The sequence below is a fragment of the Neoarius graeffei genome, chromosome 28, assembly GCF_027579695.1.
Source record: "Neoarius graeffei isolate fNeoGra1 chromosome 28, fNeoGra1.pri, whole genome shotgun sequence".
NCBI classification, from domain to species: Eukaryota; Metazoa; Chordata; class Actinopteri; order Siluriformes; family Ariidae; genus Neoarius; species Neoarius graeffei.
Window position 1 is genome coordinate 255,509 of NC_083596.1, and position 18,930 is coordinate 274,438.

Here is an 18,930-nt window from a genome sequence, read left to right on the forward strand (position 1 = left end):
GTGTGTGTGTGTGTGTGCGCGCGCATGGCCCAATTAAGTGTTTATACTCAATCACTGATCTCTTTCTCTCAGGCATGGTTAGATGATAAGACCCAGTGGACGACTCGTTACGGTTGTATTGCTGGTCTGTCAGAGCTCGGCCCTGATGTGAGTCCCTCACTGCTAATTGAGTTTTGCAGACCTCCTGCTGTGTTCATACTGACTGTGTGTGTGTGTTTGTGTGTGTGTGTGTGTGTGTGTGCAGGTGATAAAGACATTGATAATCCCTCGTTTATCAGTGGAAGGTGCTCGAATTAAGGCAGTGATGGAGGGACCTGTTGTGTCCAACATTGATAAGATCGGTGCTGATCACGTCCAGAGTTTACTGCTGGTAACATCACTGAAGATGTGTGTGTGTGTGTGTGTGTGTGTGTGTGTGTGTGTGTGTGTGTGTGCACCGAGAGAGAGAGTTTTATACGCAGCTAATCTCAGCCCATTATCCAGGTGTTCTGTGTGCTGTGTCTCAAACCACAAGATGATGATGATGATAGTTCTCATATTGTGTGTGTGTGTGTGTGTGTGTGTGTGTGTGTGTGTGTGTGTGTGTGTAGAAGCACTGTGCGAGTGTGATCTGTAAGCTGCGTTCAGCTCCTGATGTAGTGGATCAGTACCGAGCTGATTACGGGTATTTGGGTCCAATGCTGTGTTCACATGTCATTAAAGCTCGAGCGCAGAACGTCCTGCAGAGTCAGAGTGTGAACAGAACCACACTGACCATCACACAGGTACACACACACACACACACACACACACAGGTTCTGTTTAGATCTGAGTACACTGGCCTAGTGGAAACTCTTTACATCAGCCATTTAATGATATTTACACTTCATTACCTCTGTCTGTCTGTCTGTCTGTCTGTCTGTGTCTGCAGTCCAGACCGTCCCTGTCTGTTTCTCAGAGTAACGTGAACAATGTGAGTGGATCTCGGACTCCTAGCATAATTAAAGTGCCCAGCTCTCTCACACTCATGTCCACTCGGCCGGCTACGCCCACTCAGCCATCGCCCCCAGCAACCAAATACATTGTCATGGCCACCAGCGCAGGCCCCGCCTCCACGCAGCAGGTAATGTGGAGCATCTCACCGTAACTCAGTGTTTCTCCATCATGGGAAACACACACACATTTGTTAGTACGTTCAGTCATGAATGTGTGCCATGCAATTACACTGCATTTAATTAAAAGAGACGTGTCATACACATTTCAGTTATTTTACACTGGTACCTGAAATGTTTTTGTAAAGTTTGAGTTTTTTTTGTTTTTTCCCCTCATGTTGTATTATGATGGTATGAAAGCCCTGTAGGATCAGATGGGCTGATTTTGTAGCCGTGCTTTTAAATGTTGGCTCCTTCGATCTTGAAAGATCATGGTGATCTGCTCCAGGGGTCATCCATCAGTTGTCGAGTTGCAGCGCCTAGTATGACTGTATAGGCCGATGCGTGAGCCGCACGGTCTGCTACAGTTGCTGCAGCTGAAATTGCTTGGTCGGGTGTCTGTTGATGCCGTCTGCAGTCTCCGCTGTCGTTGGAGCCTCCTCTCCCCCCACCGGGTCTATCTCCTTTCCTCGGCTTCCCCAACGACGGCCTTGGTGGTGGACTGCCAGCCGGCGCTGTCTGAGGCAGCCGTCTCCAGGTCTGCAGGGTTGAAGCCGCCTGCCCTCAGGTTGCGCTTGCACACGTCCTTGTAGCGTAGTGCGGGTCGTCCTGTGGGTCTGGAGCCTGTGGCCAGCTCACCATACAGCACGTCCTTTGGGATGCGGCCGTCGTCCATGCGGCTGATGTGGCCTAGCCAGTGCAGGCATCTCTGGGTCAGCATGGCAAACATGCTGGGCATCCCTGCCTCGGCCAGGACATTGGTGTTGGTGACATGGTCCTGCCAGGTGATGCCCAGAAGTCTTCTGAGACAGCGCATGTGGAAAGCGTTCAGTCTGCATTCTTGGCGGAAGTAGAGGGTCCATGCTTCGCTTCCATAGAGGAGAGTGCTCAGCATGCAGGCCTGATACACTCTCATTTTGGTGTTGGTCGTGAGCATGGTGTTGTCCCAGACTCTTTGCAAGACGACCCATTGCTGTTACTGCTTTGCCGATCCTCACGCTCAGCTCGGTGTCGAGAGAGAGGTTGCTGGAGATGGTGGAGCCCAGATAGGTGAACCTATCCACCACTTCGAGGGTGTGGTTGCCAGTGGTGATGTGGGGAGCTCTGCTGACATCCTGGCCCATGATGTTGGTCTTCTTCAGGCTTATAGTGAGCCCGAACTCATTGCAGGCGTCTGCGAAGCGGGTGATGAGTCGCTGTAGCGCTCCCTCGGTGTGGGCGATGAGGGCGGCATCATCTGCGAAGAGCATCTCTCTGATGAGGACCTTCCGCACCTGCGTCTTTGCTCGGAGGCATGCCAAGTTGAAGAGGCCCCCGTCACTCCTGGTGTGGAGGAAGATGCTGTCTTCGGACTGTCAGAAGGCGTGGCGCAACAGCAGGGAGAAGAACATGCCGAAGAGAATCGGAGCGAGGACGCACCCCTGCTTGACACCACTCTTGATTGGGAAGGGGTCCGAGGATGAGCCGTCGTACTGAACAGTGCCGCTCATGTTATTATGGAAGGACGTGATCATCCTCAGGAGCTTGGGGGGACATCCAATCCGGTGTAGGAGGGTGAAGAGTCCTTCTCTGCTGTCCAAGTCGAACGCCTTGGTCAGGTTGATGAAGGCGATGAGCAAGGGTCGTCTCTGCTCACGGCACTTCTTCTGTAGCTGTCTCAGGGAGAAAACCATGTCGATGGTCGATCTGGCCGTTCTAAAGCCGCGCTGTGCCTCTGGGTACACTCGCTCGGCGAGGAGCTGCAGTCTGTTGAGGACAACGCGGGCGAAGGCTTTGCCGACGATGCTGAGGAGCGAGATACCGCGATAGTTGTTGCAATCGCCATGGTCCCCTTTGTTCTTGTACAGCGTGGTGATCTTGGCATCACGCATGTCCTGAGGTACTGTCCCTTCCTCCCAGCACTGTAGCAGAAGCTCGTGTAGGTGGCCCAAGAGGGAGCGTTCCTTGCTGGCTTTGATGACTTCAGGCGGGATGCCGTCGCTACCTGGAGCTTTACCACAGGCTAGCGAGTCGATGGTGGGTGGGGTGTCCAGCTCCTCCATGATGGACAGTGGGGTGGTCTCTTCGATGGCCATGCGTGTGACGGTGTTCTCCCTGGAGTAGAGCTCCTGGTAATGCTCCGCCCACCTCTCCATCTGTTTGCTGCGGTCAGTAATGACTTGCCCAGAGGCAGATTTGAGGGGAGCAGTCTTGATAATGCTTGGACCGAAAGCTTTCTTCATGCCATCGTACATGGCTTGGGTGTTGCCAAGGTCTGTCGATACCTGGATGTCCTGGCACAACTTAAGCCAGTACTGGTTGGCGCATCTCCTGGTGGTCTCCTGGGTGTTACTTCGGGCTGTGCGTAAAGCAGCAAGCGTCTTTGCTGAGGGCTCTCTATTGTAAGCGAGGAGAGCGGCTCACTTGGCGGCAATGGCAGGCTCCATCTCGACAATCCCTGCCTCAAACCAGTCCTCATTCTTCCTCTCTCTCTTCCCAAAGGTGTCCGTGGCAGACCGGTACACAGTGTCGCAGATGTAGTTCCACCACGATGTGGCACTGTCAGTGGGGCAATCCTCGAGGGCACCGTCGGTGACTCTGGTGAAGCGCTCATGCAGTTCAGGCATTGACGTCCTGGCAGTATTGATACGGGGACGACCCTTCTGCTTGGAGCGGTGGATTCGTCTGGGGCGAAGACGTACCTTGCTGACAACCAGGGAGTGGTCGGTGTCGCAGTCGGCACTGTGGTAGCTGCGTGTGACAAAGTAGGGATCTTCTGGTGATGACGAAGTCCAACTGGTGTGTGGCAGCGGGGGTGTGGTCAAGTGTCGGTCTGTGAATGGAGGGCGGAGTCAGGGAAGGTAAGTGGCAGAATTACTGCACCTGATGTGAGTTAACCTGTGTTTGTGTGTCTTCCCCAGTGAACGCGCCCTATAAAAGGAAAGAGAGAGCAGAGAAAGGGAGCTCTCTCCCGACCCGAATGCATGTGTGAGAGAGTGAATGAGCTGAAAAGCCACACATATCATTAAAAATAAAAGAGTTTCTGAGAACTCCGCTCTGGCCTGCCATGCTTCTGTGCTCCACCCACCTGTTCTGGTTCTACCTGGTGCCAGTGACGGGACCTGGGGTGCCTCCAGGACACCCTGTGGTGAGGCTTGGTGGAGAAGAAGGTGTTGGTGGGGCAGAGGTTGTGGCAGGAGCAGAACTCAAGCAGTCGCTGGCTGTTCTCGTTGAGCTTGCCGATGCCAAAGCGACCAATGCAGCGGGGCCAGGAGCTGTGGTCTGCACCCGCTCAGGAATTGAAGTCGCCGAGCAGGAACAGATGCTCCTTTGTGGGAATCTTTTGAATCCTGGCCTCAAGCTCCTCATGGAATGCATCCTTAGCCTCAGCTGTAGAGCAAAGTGTGGGGGCATAGACGCTAAGGATGTTCACTGGTCCAGAGGAGGTTGCGAGGCGGAGGGAGAGGATTCGTGCTGATCCTGCAGAAGGTGGTTCGATTGAGGACAGGAGCGAGTTTCGCACTGCAAAACCTACACCGTAGAGTCAGTGCTTGTGTGGCTCCTGCTCCTGCCAGAAGAATGTGTAATTCTTCTCCTTGAGGCTACCATTGGAGGGGAGCCTCGTCTCCTGCAGTGCAGCAATGTCGATGTTGAGTCTCTGTAGCTCCCGATCTACAACCCCGATTCCAAAAAAGTTGGGACAAAGTACAAATTGTAAATAAAAACGGAATGCAATGATGTGGAAATTTCAAAATTCCATATTTTATTCAGAATAAAACATAGATGACATATCAAATGTTTAAACTGAGAAAATGTATCATTTAAAGAGAAAAATTAGGTAATTTTAAATTTCATGACAACAACACATCTCAAAAAAGTTGGGACAAGGCCATGTTTCCCACTGTGAGACATCCCCTTTTCTCTTTACAACAGTCTGTAAACGTCTGGGGACTGAGGAGACAAGTTGCTCAAGTTTAGGGATAGGAATGTTAACCCATTTTTGTCTAATGTAGGATTCTAGTTGCTCAACTGTCTTAGGTCTTTTTTGTCGTATCTTCCGTTTTATGATGCGCCAAATGTTTTCTATGAGTGAAAGATCTGGACTACAGGCTGGCCAGTTCAGTACCCGGACCCTTCTTCTACGCAGCCATGATGCTGTAATTGATGCAGTATGTGGTTTGGCATTGTCATGTTGGAAAATGCAAGGTCTTCCCTGAAAGAGACGTCGTCTGGATGGGAGCATATGTTGCTCTAGAACCTGGATATACCTTTCAGCATTGATGGTGTCTTTCCAGATGTGTAAGCTGCCCATGCCACACGCACTAATGCAACCCCATACCATCAGAGATGCAGGCTTCTGAACTGAGCGCCGATAACAACTTGGGTCGTCCTTCTCCTCTTTAGTCCGAATGACACGGCGTCCCTGATTTCCATAAAGAACTTCAAATTTTGATTCATCTGACCATAGAACAGTTTTCCACTTTGCCACAGTCCATTTTAAATGAGCCTTGGCCCAGAGAAGACGTCTGCGCTTCTGGATCATGTTTAGATATGGCTTCTTCTTTGAACTATAGAGTTTTAGCTGGCAACAGCGGATGGCACGGTGAATTGTGTTCACAGATAATGTTCTCTGGAAATATTCCTGAGCCCATTTTGTGATTTCCAATACAGAAGCATGCCCGTATGTGATGCAGTGCCGTCTAAGGGCCCGAAGATCACGGGCACCCAGTATGGTTTTTCGGTCTTGACCCTTACGCACAGAGATTCTTCCAGATTCTCTGAATCTTTTGATGATATTATGCACTGTAGATGATGATATGTTCAAACTCTTTGCAATTTTACACTGTCGAACTCCTTTCTGATATTGCTCCACTATTTGTCGGTGCAGAATTAGGGGGATTGGTGATCCTCTTCCCATCTTTACTTCTGAGAGCCGCTGCCACTCCAAGATGCTCTTTTTATACCCAGTCATGTTAATGACCTATTGCCAATTGACCTAATGAGTTGCAATTTGGTCCTCCAGCTGTTCCTTTTTTGTACCTTTAACTTTTCCAGCCTCTTATTGCCCCTGTCCCAACTTTTTTGAGATGTGTTGCTGTCATGAAATTTCAAAATGTCTCACTTTCGACATTTTTTTATGTTGTCTATGTTCTATTGTGAATACAATATCAGTTTTTGAGATTTGTAAATTATTGCATTCCATTTTTATTTGCAATTTGTACTTTGTCCCAACTTCTTTGGAATCAGGGTTGTATGATTGCTGTCTTCCTGGCATCGTTAATTTGCTGGAGGTCGTCGGAGAGGCCAGGACACATTGTTCTGACATTCCAGGTTGCCAGCCTCAAGGTTGGCGTCTTTGTCTCTGTTTTCTTTCTTGCTTGGTGCAGTGATTACAGTCCGTCTTTCAGCTTTTGGCCTACTCTCCAAGCACCTATTGAAGTGGGCGGACTGTGGCGGGCCAACATCTTACTGGCTGGGGGCTGCCCAGCTTGAGGCGGACGGTAGCTGGCCAGTGGGACGCGATGATCCCTCCCACCATCGTAATACAACCCCTAGCGCCGTGAGCTTACGCCAATCCGCTCAAGGCTTTGAACTCATAACTGCTGTCTTCCCCTGTTGTTGCTGCTGCTGGTAGCGGCACTGGAGTGACCTCTCCAGGCCGCAGGCCTGGGTGATTATATGGAGATCCTGGGATACCCAGTCGTCAGGATCCCCCTCTCGGCTTTGCTGGCAGTCTCCAACAGAAAAGACGAGCCGATACGGATGGCGCCAGCACAGCTGCAGGAGTTGCTGGATGGTGACGCAGTGTGATGACCATCTGCCTTCGGGGCTCCACTCCGAATTTTTCTGTCGGGGTTGTCTCCCTTAGCCTTGTTCACTCCCATGACAACCACAAGGCAATGGTGCTATTTGCCCATAGCTGGGGGTTTGGTTTGTGGGCACCAGGGCGTGTTCCACCATAGGGATGGGCCATGCATGCCGCACATCAAGGGGGCCAGACCTCCTCCCCAGCCGTGCTTTTAAATATTAAATATGTAATTAGCTTTGCTCTGACAAGAACTTTGTCAGCCACACCCTCTCCACCAACACGTAAGGAATTCTAGTCAAACTCTTGAGAGGTAAGCAATGGATTCGGCACCAAGATTACAGCCTAATACGTATGAACCCGAGTCAGAAGGGTAAAGTGAAGTCGACATCGAACCAGTGCCAAAACGAAGAATACAGAGGCTCATCTTTGAGACCTGCTACAGATATGGTTATAGCTGGGCACCAGATTTACACCCCCTCCCCTGATTTTCAAGGGCCATCGAGAGCTCTGGATGCTTTGGAATAATTTCCAGACTCAGGATTTCTTTTGTGCATCCTGAAACGGCACACTTGCACTTTCTCCCAACATCTCTGCTTGTTACTTGCACGTGTTTGCTGAAGAATGAGGTAGATGGCTCCATCTTCTTCATTTCAGATTGCTGTGGGCAACATGTCAATGAGGAGTTGTACCATAAAAAATTCCATTCAATTTTATTTGTATAGTGTTTTTAACAAGAGACTTTGTCACAAAGCAGATTTACAGAAATATGTTAAATATACATATTTTACAAATGTTTATAAGTTTATCCATAATAAGCAAGTCTGAGATCGAGATGCTGAACCTCTTCTGCTCCTCTGACCTGCCTGATCCATCCCAATGCCCTATGTCTGGCTGGAGTCTCATCGCATCGCTCCTGTGGAGGACGGCCCCATGTGGACAGTTGAAAGTCGCACTTGGAAGACGCTCTAGACTCTTACAGTAATGCTTTTATGGCTGAGGACTACAGTTGACTTGCTAACTTTAGGACTGCAGTTGTCATGAAGAGTTTTGCACTCAAGTCTCCATCAGTGAAGAGTTTATAACTTCAACAAAACAGGCTTCATGTTAAAACTGTTAAAAATGTTATAATCACACTATTTGTTATCACCCAAATGAGGATGGGTTCCCTTTTGAGTCTGGTTCCTCTCGAAGTTTCTTCCTCGTGTTGTCTGAGGGAGTTTTTCCTTGCCACCATCGCCACAGGCTTCATCATTGGGGATAGATTAGGGATAAAATGAGCTCATGTTTAAAGTCATTAAAATTCTGTAAAGCTGCTTTGCTACAATGTCTGTTGTTAAAAGCACTATAGAAATAAACTTGACTTGACTTGAATTGCTGTGATTTTAGGACTGCAGTTGCAGAAAGACTGAGGAGCAATTGTAGTCCAAAGCCAATACACTTCTTCACTTAAAATGTATCTTTAGGCTGTCCTCATGGGGCCATCATCAGCAGGAGTGAAGTGATGAGAACTCTAGCCAGAAGTAGGGCATCAAGATGAGATCAAACTGAGAGGCATCAAAATAAAGCATGCACTTTTATAACTCACCTGTTCACTGCACCTGTTTCCTTTCGGTAGTCGTTACAGACTGGGAAGGTAACAGTCCAGTGTGAAAGGCCACAGTACGTCCCCAAGGCACAGCCTCTTGTTTCAAAAACAACGACAAAATACAGTTTTCCACAACATGACTCATTTAATAAGTGGTCAATTATGTAGTGTTTTTGTTATTGTACATTGTGTGTGTGTGTGTGTGTGTTCCACAGGTGATTACTCTAAGCTCCTCCCAGTCCAGCTCTACTGTCACCAGCACAGTGCCTAGTGGCTCTGCCCCCCTGCAGCCACTTGTTAAACTGGAGCCAGGGGTCACGGGCTCAGTCTCAGGGTCACGACCTGTACAGAAGTACATAGTAGTGTCTTTGCCTTCATCATCATCATCGTCGCTGGAGAAGAGCAGTACATCACCAATCAGCACCGAGAGCAAACCTGAACACACAGACACACACATGACGGGTTGAACACACACACACATGCATGCAACATGCACATGTGTGTTGAACATGCGCACAGCACACACATACTGTGGAGTGACCAGGATGAGGTGGTGTTTCGTGTCTCATTGTTAACTGTACTGATGCTGTGATAATGTGGTGAGTGAGTGAGTGAGTGAGAAGAGTATTGTGGTGGTGTGTTTCTCTCGCAGGGTTTAGAGGTTAAAGGTTTCATTAAAATGCCTGCTTTCATGGTTGGAGTTGGTTTTTAATATCCTGTAATAAATGTGGGTTTTTTGTTTGTTTTTAATCCAGTCACATCATTTATTTCCTGCATATTCTGGCCTGCAGTATTCACCGCCTTGGTGAGATCATCAGACTGCACACTTGTAGGAGGACCACAGGGTATGAAGGAACTATTTGGGCCACAGCAGGTTTTATTCTCCTGTGGTGCCTGTAGGTGTGTTTGACTTCGATCCGGTGTGACACACTGCTGACTTAACGTGATGCATGATGGGCTGAAAACAACGCATGCTGGTTAGAAGTATAGCTGCGTTCAAAACAAGGTTGTTGCCTCGCTGTTATAATCGACAGGTGTCTCATAAGGCAAGACTTCTGACTGAAGTCATCTTCTAAGGATGTTTGTTTTGAACAACCCTTTAGAATGGAGTTTATGGTAACGTGTGATGTCAGCACGCCATTTAACTTAACCAGAGAGTCAGCTAATTGGCCAGCAGATGCCTCACAAATCATATAAACAAGTTTTTGTTCTTACAGTCACCGGGTTATAAGAGAGTACACTTTATTTCTTGCCCAAAATCTTATATTGGTATGCAAAATCACTTTTCTCTGAGGTTCGGTCTGCCGTCCTTTTTCCTTTTGCTTGATGGAGCTGCTGCACAGATTTATGGGTAACAGGCAGCATCAACGCCACACCCATGTTCTCTTCAGCTGAGGGCAGTTTGAAGGCGTCTTCCATATAGACCAGCTTGCTCTGAACAGAACGGAATTGATACCGCTGTGTTGTTGGACTCCTCCTGAGGCAGCAGTTTCCTCATTTCCAACACCCCTGTGGTCTGACTTTCACCGGCACTGTGGACCGGCACTGTGCCACAGTACATTAAAACCTTGCTGGCGTCGGACGGCTTACTGAGTCAGTCTCTGCATGAGCTACAACATGGCATGGTGATGTCAGAACATCCGTTGCTCATTGGCTGGAATCTCCAACGACAAACATGACGGGTTTTTTTCTGATGCTGGAATAGCCGAATACTTTTGAATTTTAAGACATTTCTGCAACAGTGGCACTGAAAACCTTTTATGGCTTATTTTATGCTATTGTGGAGGCTGATTGATAAAAATGTGTGGAAACCACAACACTGAATTAATGTGACTATATCCCAAAAACAATTTATTAAATGAACACGATTATTTATTTTGTAATTTATCATGGTCAGTTTAATGAAAAGGAAAAGTGGGATTTCCTAGTGTTGCCACCTGTCCCGGTTTTTCCTGATTGTCCCGGATTTTCATGGTCTGTCCCGAAAAATAAAAATCCGGGACACTGAATGTCCCGGTTTTTTGTACATAATGGGCAAAATGTGTATTTCAACTTGCGAGCCAGCTGAGAACCAGTTTGCTTTTCCGAGCTCGCCGTGCTAAGCGGAGCCACGTCATTACGTCGCTGAATACGTCATTACGTCGGTTACGGCGCTACGTTTGCATAAACCTTGGCGCGAATATCAAAGCAAAAACACGGAAGAAGCAGCAGCAACAACAATAATAATAATGGATGACTTCGCGTTTGTACAGCTGCTGCTTCTCGCCGCTTAAAAATGGCGATCTTTCGCGGCCTTGTTATTGTTGTCGGTCTTAACAACTCCGCCTCCCCGCTGACGTAAGCGGTTCTTTCCTCTGGCCCAGCAGAGAGTTGGTGCTAGCCTGGAACTGGTTTTTCTGGCCCCAGAGCCAGTTCTTTGTCAGTGGAAACAGAAAACCCGGTTCCAAACTAAGCACTGGCCCCGAACCAGCCCTGGAACTGCTTTGGTGGAAAAGGGGCAATGGAGGATGCTTGGACTGATAAAAGAAACAGACTCTCTGTTGCAATGGTGAAGACTGAGCTTCAAGTCAGGCTAAACTTTCAGTTGTCCTGTACTGAGTTCAAGACATTCATTGAAAATCAGCCAGGACTCACAGCAGCAGCAGCAAAGAAAAACACCAAATATAAATGGAAGATTAGGTAAGGTTTTGGTGAATTAAATGAAATCCAAATAGTCTTATCTGCCTACTCCTGTATGTACTGTATGTGCCCAGTTATATGTCCTCCTATGTATTTGTTTAGCCAAGAGCAGCAGAGGCACAGACAAGCAAAGCACACACCACACTCTAAGCAATCAGGTAAACTGTTTGACACTACACCTTACATTGTTACATTCAGGTATTCTTAGATACAATGAAAAATTAGATTATTTATATTCCACATAAGCAAACAAACAATTATGTATTCCCCTTTTACCTGTGCCCACTACTGCCCCCAGGTGTCCACAACCAAAAACTGTTGGAAATAAACCAAAATAATGAAGACCTGCTATATTATGTAAAGCAATTAACTAAACAAATAACTAGCAAAAGCGTCATTTTTACTAATTAGAGCAATACAATTTCAGCGTAGAAGGGCGATTTTTGTCTTGGGTTAGATGTGTGAAGGGCGCCGTTGCTTACAAGCAAAAAGGTCGAAATGTCCAGGATTTTTGTCAGACACAGGTGGCAACCCTAATTTCAACTGTAAACAACAACAAAGCGCACAGTGCGGTGAGATCCGCTGGTCCATCAGTGGCAGGCTGGAGGAGGAGCTGTCCGGTTTCACTGCGGTGACTCCGCCCCTCTCTCCACCCCCTCTAACACACAGGGGAGGTTAGGTCACGCGGAGTCCAGTGTGGTCATATGATGGACATGTGACAGGAAGCTGTGCGGGGTGTAAATTAATCAACCCCAGCTCTCCAGTTCCTGAGTATTCCTAAAGTTATTTAAACACACACACTGAATTTTCACTCTTCTGTACAAAAAGCAGAATCGAATTGTAAATATATAAAGCTGGAGAGATTATATTTTAATATAATTAATATCAGATTAAAAATCTCAATGCTTCTGACTTTAAAAACCCGTTCAGGGAAACGCTCTGAAACGCGCATGCGCACATAGACGGAGTGAGTTCAGCGGATTGTGTGCTTCACTTTCTCTTTTCCTCTGCTGGGAAACGAACACACAACCTTCTGTCTGCGATTCGGTGAGTTAAAGTTTAAACTCTCAGTGGAAATGAAATACTGCGATGTGTTTTATATAAATTTAGTGGTTGTACAACTTTGTGTGATTGAGACGGAAGGAAGGAAGGACGGAAGGAAGCCCTTTAACTTTGTGCCGTAATAAACACTGTCTGTTTAACAGCTCGCGCTCTTCACTCCGAAATGAAACTGTTCAGTTCACACAGTGACTTTAGCTGGGGGGGTGTGGGGGTGTGTGCGCGCGCCCTGTTGCAAGAACCGTGTTAAACTCTTTCACACTCCGGTTTTGGGTCAAGTTGTGCAATAATTGTAGAAAAACAGTCGTGTGTGTTTCCTGTCTGTGCAGGTCCCGTTCGGTGCTGTTGGTTCTGTTCCTTTGTGTGGTGTGAGGCCCCGCCCCCTCACAGGTCAGGGCCTCTGCATGCTCGCGCGACAAGGCTTTCGCAGACAGTTGTGATTTATTGTTGAGCGGGGATAATAGGCGTGCGCGATGTTATTCACCGGCACAACGCAAGGGGGCGCGAAGTCGCTAGGAGTAGTTGGTGGGTGTGGTTAGTGGAGTGTTTATCCTCCGGTTACTTATAATGACTAGAACTTTTTTTTTTTATATAATGACTAGAACTGGAGTCGTATAGATGTACGTACTAACTCAATCAACCGCTCTTCGTGCTGCTCCATCTTCGCTCGTGTTTTTAAAAATGCCGGTCATGAAAACAAACCAAACCGGGAAAGTAGGGAAGCGGAAGTGCGTGTACAGCGGATGTAGAGTGGACCAATCAGAGCCCTCTTGTCTGCGACGCTGTCAGCGAGGCTTCTGCGGTGGTCACAATTTTTGGGAGGTGCGCGCAGAGCGTCTGCGAAGGTGGGGGGGCTACGCAGACACTGTCTGCAACGCTGTCTGCGAGGACTGGGTTGTCAGCATAAATTGGCCTTCACTCTGCGTTTCTGACCTGTGGTTATTAATTAGAGAGGCGGGGTGAGGGGTCGGGATGGGATTGGAGAGGCGTGGTGAGGGGTCGGGATTGGATTGGAGAGGCGTGGTGAGGGGTCGGGATGGGATTGGAGAGGCGTGGTGAGGGGTCGGGATGGGATTGGAGAGGCGGGGTGAGGGGTCGGGATGGGATTGGAGAGGCGGGGTGAGGGGTCGGGATGGGATTGGAGAGGCGGGGTGAGGGGTCGGGATGGGATTGGAGAGGCGGGGTGAGGGGTCGGAGACACTGACCTACCACACACATGCGAATGTTTCCTGTGCATTGTCCTGGGGGCATGGAGCAGAGCACACAATTGCATCTCATTGTGCAGAGTCCAGGTACAAAGCCAATGACAAATGCCGCTTTTCCACTACAAACGCGGCTGAGCCGTGCCGTGCCGAGTCGAGCTGAGTCGAGCTGAGCGGGGCTGTTGGAGTTGCATTTTGACTACAACCGCGCTGAACCGTGCTGGCTGGAAGTGGGTGGACACATTGGGTGGAGTTAGCGAAAGTGGGTGGACGTCACGTGATGTCGTTAAGCAGCGCAAACAGTGACATCAGTGACAGTGGCGGAACAAGTCAGAGCCGGGGCGGGGCAAATGACCGGGCCCTTTATTAAAGCTTATCATAACATCATTTTAGGCTACAAAAACGAAGTCCTTCAAACGAACATGTAACTCAGAAACAAAAAACATTAGGATACTGTACATGGCTCATAATAAAACATCAATAGCCTATACTGCGCACATTATTTGAAGGGCATACGAATGAGCGCTCAGAGGTTGCAACGGTGACAGGAAGAGTCAGAAATAAAAGGAGGGCGGTGCAAACCTCACTGAATGCACTGTGTTTACCAATTTCAACACTACGGGGTGCAACTATGTTATTTTGTACATTAAGTCCTTCAAACGAACATGTAACTCAAACAAAAAAACATTAGGCGACATACTGTACATGGCTCATAATAAAACATCAATAGCCTACTGCGCGCATTATTTGAAGGGCATACGACGAGCCTTGCGCTCCGCGAACTCATCCACGATGCTCTGTATGTCACTGATTCAGTGAGCTTTTAAGCGGTAGTCTCACGACCCGGATAGTAAACAATGGACATGGAGTCGTTAGTGTTGCTGGTCTTGGTGCTGTGGCTTGTTGTCACCGACAACGCGGACAGATACTGGCAAGAGCGTATAGATGAGGCGAGGCGCATAAGGCTTCAGAAATCCTCGTAATTATTCTCCTTCCGGGTTTGCGGTGTTTACAGATCCCAGCGCGCTCGCGGGGCGTGTGTGGGCATGTGAGGACACTCCTCCTCACCAATCAGTGCACAGGGGAGTGTCTGCTCACGCCCCCAGCCTCAGTCGGCACGGTTTGGCTCGCTTCAGCCCCACTCCAAAATGGTGCGAGTTTTAGGGGCTAAGCAGGGCTGAAACGAGCTGAGTCGTGCTGGTTTTTGGTAGTCGAAACGCGAGCCGTGTCGGGCTGAAGTGAGCTGAAGCGAGCTGAAGTGAGCTGAAAAAGGGTAGTGGAAAAGGGCCTAAAGTTGAATTTTATCTTCTTTAACAATCCGCATATCCACGTAATAAATACATGGCCTGTACTGTCTCCGAGCTCCATATGTTGAATGAGGCAGATGTGCTGTTTGTTATCCTGAAGACAGTGTTCAGCTCAGTGGAGTAAAGAAATGCTGCTGATGGAGATAATTTTCACTGAGGTGGACAGTCACAAAGTACGTTTACTTGAGTGCTGTACTTAAGTACACTTTGAGTATCTGTACTTTGCTTGAGGGTTTTTTTGGAAACTTTATTACATTTGAAAGACGTATTGTACTTTTCACTCCACTACATTTCTGTCAAGGTCCTCGTTACTATGAAGTGGTTTTGAAAGTGGATGATGTTTTCTAAAACGTGACAGGCTGTCTGTGTCACCTGTGAAAAAACCAATCAGTAATCACTCGGGGCACGTCCATATACTGGATAAAATCATGATCACTGATTTCTCAGCAGCGTTATTTGAACACGATCAGTTGATGGCAGAATGAAAGGAGGCGATTTTTCTGGAGAATGCATGCACCCATGGCCCATGAACCCATGTTTCAGTTTTCTGAAAGGATTACTGATTAATTCCGTTTTAAATGTTTGCCGAAAACAAACCACATCACAGCCTACAAAAACTTGCCGTCCGACCTGTGGAAGCATATTGAGGGATATAAACGTTTTATAACAAGAGAAAGCTTGCAATGAAGTTGTCTGTGCTTTTAGAGTTAGCGATAACATTGCCATAGTTATGCAGTCTGGTTAGTCAAATGACTTTTTCTATGGATTTGCCTGCCAAGTTGCCATCGCCTTGTCCACAGCTAACGTTTACATATAGGTAGTTAACTTGGACACTGTTACTTAGCATGTAAAAATGGAGTCACGCTAACATGAATAACATATCTGAAGTCCTTTCAGAAATGTTTTAGCATAATCTTGCCAAATAAACAGAATGTAGAAATCTTTCTTTTCTAGTAGCATTAGCTATCAAGTATGATTGAGTTTGAAGAGTTTGCTAGCATGTCAGGTGGAGCTTCACTGACTAGCTAGCTTAACGTTAAACCACCATGATGGCACAGCATGTGTTCATTTTGTGAATTCACACTTCTGTCTTTGGTAACGGTGTTAGGTTTTGTAAACATTGTGGCAATAATACAACAATGCATTGACTGAAAATGTACTTTTAACACTTAAGTATTTTTAAAAGCAAGTACTTCAGTACTTAAGTAAAAATTTGACTGGACAACTTTCACTTGTATCAGAGTCACATTTGACCAGTGGGATCTGGACTCTGACTTAAGTAATGAAGTTGGGTTCTTTGTCCACCTCTGGCTTTTCATAACTGATGTAGCATCTTCCTCTTCGATAAGCGCTTGATCCTCATCAGAGTCACAGTGGCTCTGGAGTTGGTCTCTGGGAAACTGTGTGCAAGATGGGGAAAATTCACCTGGGATCTGACACCAGTACCTCACGGGGCATGACATGCGCGCACACCATTAAACCATGATGGGACACTTTCCTGCCTCTGTGGGAGGAGCTTATTACAATTTAGACACACCAAAGGTGTGCGACTTAGCCAGGTGTGTGAGAGCTCCAGAGTATGAAAAAACAATCGTCTCTATGAAACTGTGCGTTTTTATTTGTGACAAGCAAGAATACAGAGCAGGGTAAAGGTTAGGTTATGTAATAGATTCTATCTACTAGAGAGGGGGAAAAATTTCATGATGAGTTTTCACAACATTTCCTGTGTAAACACGTGAGATTTGTCACCACAGTGCTGCTGATATCTGGTTCTTTCTTCCCCTGGTTCCAGTGTCGATGTAACAGTCTGTCTCTCTCTGTCTACAGGATGAGTGTATGAGAAATGGAGGATCGAGCCCTGCTGCACAATATCAGACAGACTCCTAAACCGAGTCTCCCAGTTCTGAGTGCGTCTTACCTACAGTTTGTACACCGGTCTCACTCTTTATTACTCCCTACACCTTCCTCACTATTTAGTAAGTCAGTTTTCACATAAAGACACCAGAAAGAAGGAAGAAACTGTTAGGGGGCAGGGCCATTAGTTACATACCATTTTGTGTGTGAGTAAAAAATTATTCTTCACGCTTACAGTTTGACTTTATTAAAGTAAATGTGTGGATCTGAATTTTTGCCAAAGCCTTTTTTTTTTTTTTTTTAAAACAGTGTTTTTTCAGTTATTAGATTGTGTAAAAGTAAACGTGCCCACTGGGACTCATTGAGTGGTGTAATGTGAAGCGTGAACACCAGGTGGTGCTGTTGCCACTGTCAGGATCGGAGCTACTGTTTAAAGGAGTACGCCACCCCCAGGTGAAATTGAGTCAGTCCCTGCAGTCCCTAGAGTTGGATGAGTGAGCCAAAGCGTTTTGTAGCCGACCCAGCCATTGCCCTGATCTGGAAACGCCCCGGTTAGCTTTAGCTTAGCGTAGTCGCTGTAATCCGGCGTGTCCAGCTAGCATGTCGTTGCAAAAGTGAATCAAATAACTCAAGATTTTTTATAATTATTTCTCATGACCTGTACATTCACATCGAGTACACATATCAATGCAAATTAACACGAAGGGATTTACTAGACCAATTTATATCTGGAACTATTTGTCTAGTAAATCCCTTCGTGTTAATTTGCATTGATATGTGTACTCGATGTGAATGTACAGGTCATGAGAAATAATTATAAAAAATCTTGAGTTATTTGATTCACTTTTGCAACGACATGCTAGCTGGACACGCCGGATTACAGCGACTACGCTAAGCTAAAGCTAACCGGGGCGTTTCCAGATCAGGGCAATGGCTGGGTCGGCTACAAAACGCTTTGGCTCACTCATCCAACTCTAGGGACTGCAGGGACTGACTCAATTTCACCTGGGGGTGGCGTACTCCTTTAATTCTGTTAGAGCACTTCATCACCAAATAAAGGTTCCATGCCACTACACCCACCGCTGAAGACGTTCTGCTAGGGACGTGACTTGGGTCAGAAATGTTAATCAGTACAAACCTCTCTGATTGTTTCCCCATTCAATAATGCACTAGATTTAGCTCCACCCACACATTGTTGCTCAGCTCACATGGTACTTGGGTAAGAAAAGGAATCAAGTGATGAGCGGAGCTGCACTGTTTAGTGGAAAAGTACTAACACACACTTAGTCCTTCTCTGTCTGCTCTGTTTTCAGTAATCTCCAAACTGATGGCCATTGCTTTACCTGTTGCTCAGCTTGTCATTGGTGCGTAAATTTACATCTTAATATAATTTCCTCTTTCTTCAGGTGTTTTAATGAACTGAATTTTTCTCCCTCTCACACCCACACATTCAGGCGTGCTGTACCTGGAAGAATGTCCTTGTCAGCCCCTTATCCCGATCTACCTTTTGGTCTCGGGTGTGTTTGCAATCATGCTGGTCATGTTGTCGTGTCTCCCCTGTACTCAGGAGGGGGAGAATGGGGGTGGAGCCATCAGCACCTTGTGCACCACCTGGAATTCCCTCGTTACACTGTTCCTGTTCTGCTGGTTTATTGCAGGTGGGGGGGACACACACGTGCACAATCTCTAGTGATAAACCTGAAGTGTGAAGTTGTTGATTGTGTGTGTGTGTGTGTGTGTGTGTGTGTGTTGTAGGTAACGTGTGGATTTATTCCATCTATGAGCCAAGTTATGACCAACACACAGTGCAATACTGTGCGAAGACGCTCTACCTTTTCGCGTTTTGGACTGTCACACTTGTCTACATTATCATTGGCCTGATCATCACAGCTGGTTGTTGTATCATGGTATGCATGTGTTTGTGCAGTCGAGCAGGAATCTCCAGCGGTCTTACTGATGACGTCTGACACACCAGACATTTCATTACACCCGCATATCTTGTACACAGTTGTACTGAGCCTGAGACAGGAACGGGTCACGTGATATTTTTTTTTCTTTGTGCTTAATCATGTGTGTATTCAGACTGATTGATATATATTCATATACTTCTGGTTTATAATTAACGTGTAATTCTGAACATAATAAAAAAAAATGTTGTATAACTTTTTTTTTTTTTAAACGTGCAACAGTGATGGAGGGGGTGTGTGGGTTTGTTTGGTGGACACGATGTATGAGGCAGTGATGTGGTGAAAAAAGGTTAACTACTAGTGATTAAAAGGATAGAAAAATTATCAGAGCTTGTAATTACAATGCAGTAACTTCTATA

General features: G+C 46.9%; 2 protein-coding genes across 6 annotated transcripts in view; both read left to right on the top strand.

The window, feature by feature from the left end:
* taf6 (TAF6 RNA polymerase II, TATA box binding protein (TBP)-associated factor) overlaps positions 1-9,253 on the top strand; it is a 24,406-nt gene extending 15,153 nt beyond the window's left edge. Inside the window, exons 11-15 of the mRNA XM_060912878.1 lie at positions 73-147; positions 245-370; positions 591-764; positions 911-1,102; positions 8,719-9,253. Of these exons, the coding sequence (XP_060768861.1) occupies positions 73-147; positions 245-370; positions 591-764; positions 911-1,102; positions 8,719-8,970 (819 nt within the window). The 3' untranslated portion in view covers positions 8,971-9,253. The remainder of the gene's footprint in view (positions 1-72; positions 148-244; positions 371-590; positions 765-910; positions 1,103-8,718) is intronic.
* A 1,675-nt stretch (positions 9,254-10,928) lies between these two features.
* Positions 10,929-18,766, top strand: LOC132875806 (transmembrane protein 272-like). Of its 5 annotated transcripts, XM_060912881.1 has the most exons (6): positions 10,929-11,182; positions 11,285-11,340; positions 16,578-16,726; positions 17,918-17,968; positions 18,059-18,262; positions 18,360-18,766. In XM_060912881.1, the coding sequence occupies exons 3-6, from the start codon at positions 16,594-16,596 to the stop codon at positions 18,569-18,571; spliced, it is 600 nt and encodes a 199-aa protein (XP_060768864.1). In that variant the 5' UTR covers positions 10,929-11,182; positions 11,285-11,340; positions 16,578-16,593; the 3' UTR covers positions 18,572-18,766. The 5 variants fall into 5 exon arrangements, with proteins under 5 accessions (XP_060768864.1, XP_060768863.1, XP_060768866.1 ...); XM_060912880.1 differs by lacking the exons at positions 10,929-11,182; positions 11,285-11,340 and adding an exon at positions 11,918-12,229; XM_060912882.1 differs by lacking the exons at positions 10,929-11,182; positions 11,285-11,340 and adding an exon at positions 11,931-12,229 and having other exon boundaries at positions 16,578-16,657.
* Positions 18,767-18,930: the final 164 nt, after the last annotated feature.

What these genes read in the sequence shown, in the direction of transcription:
- LOC132875806 (XM_060912881.1), top strand. Translation starts at nt 16,594, where the DNA reads ATGGAGGATCGAGCCCTGCTGCACAATATCAGACAGACTCCTAAACCG. An exon ending in TACACCTTCCTCACTATTTA is followed by an intron (nt 16,727 to 17,917) that starts GTAAGTCAGTTT and finishes CTCTGTTTTCAG; the next exon opens with TAATCTCCAAACTGATGGCC. An exon ending in TGTTGCTCAGCTTGTCATTG is followed by an intron (nt 17,969 to 18,058) that starts GTGCGTAAATTT and finishes CCACACATTCAG; the next exon opens with GCGTGCTGTACCTGGAAGAA.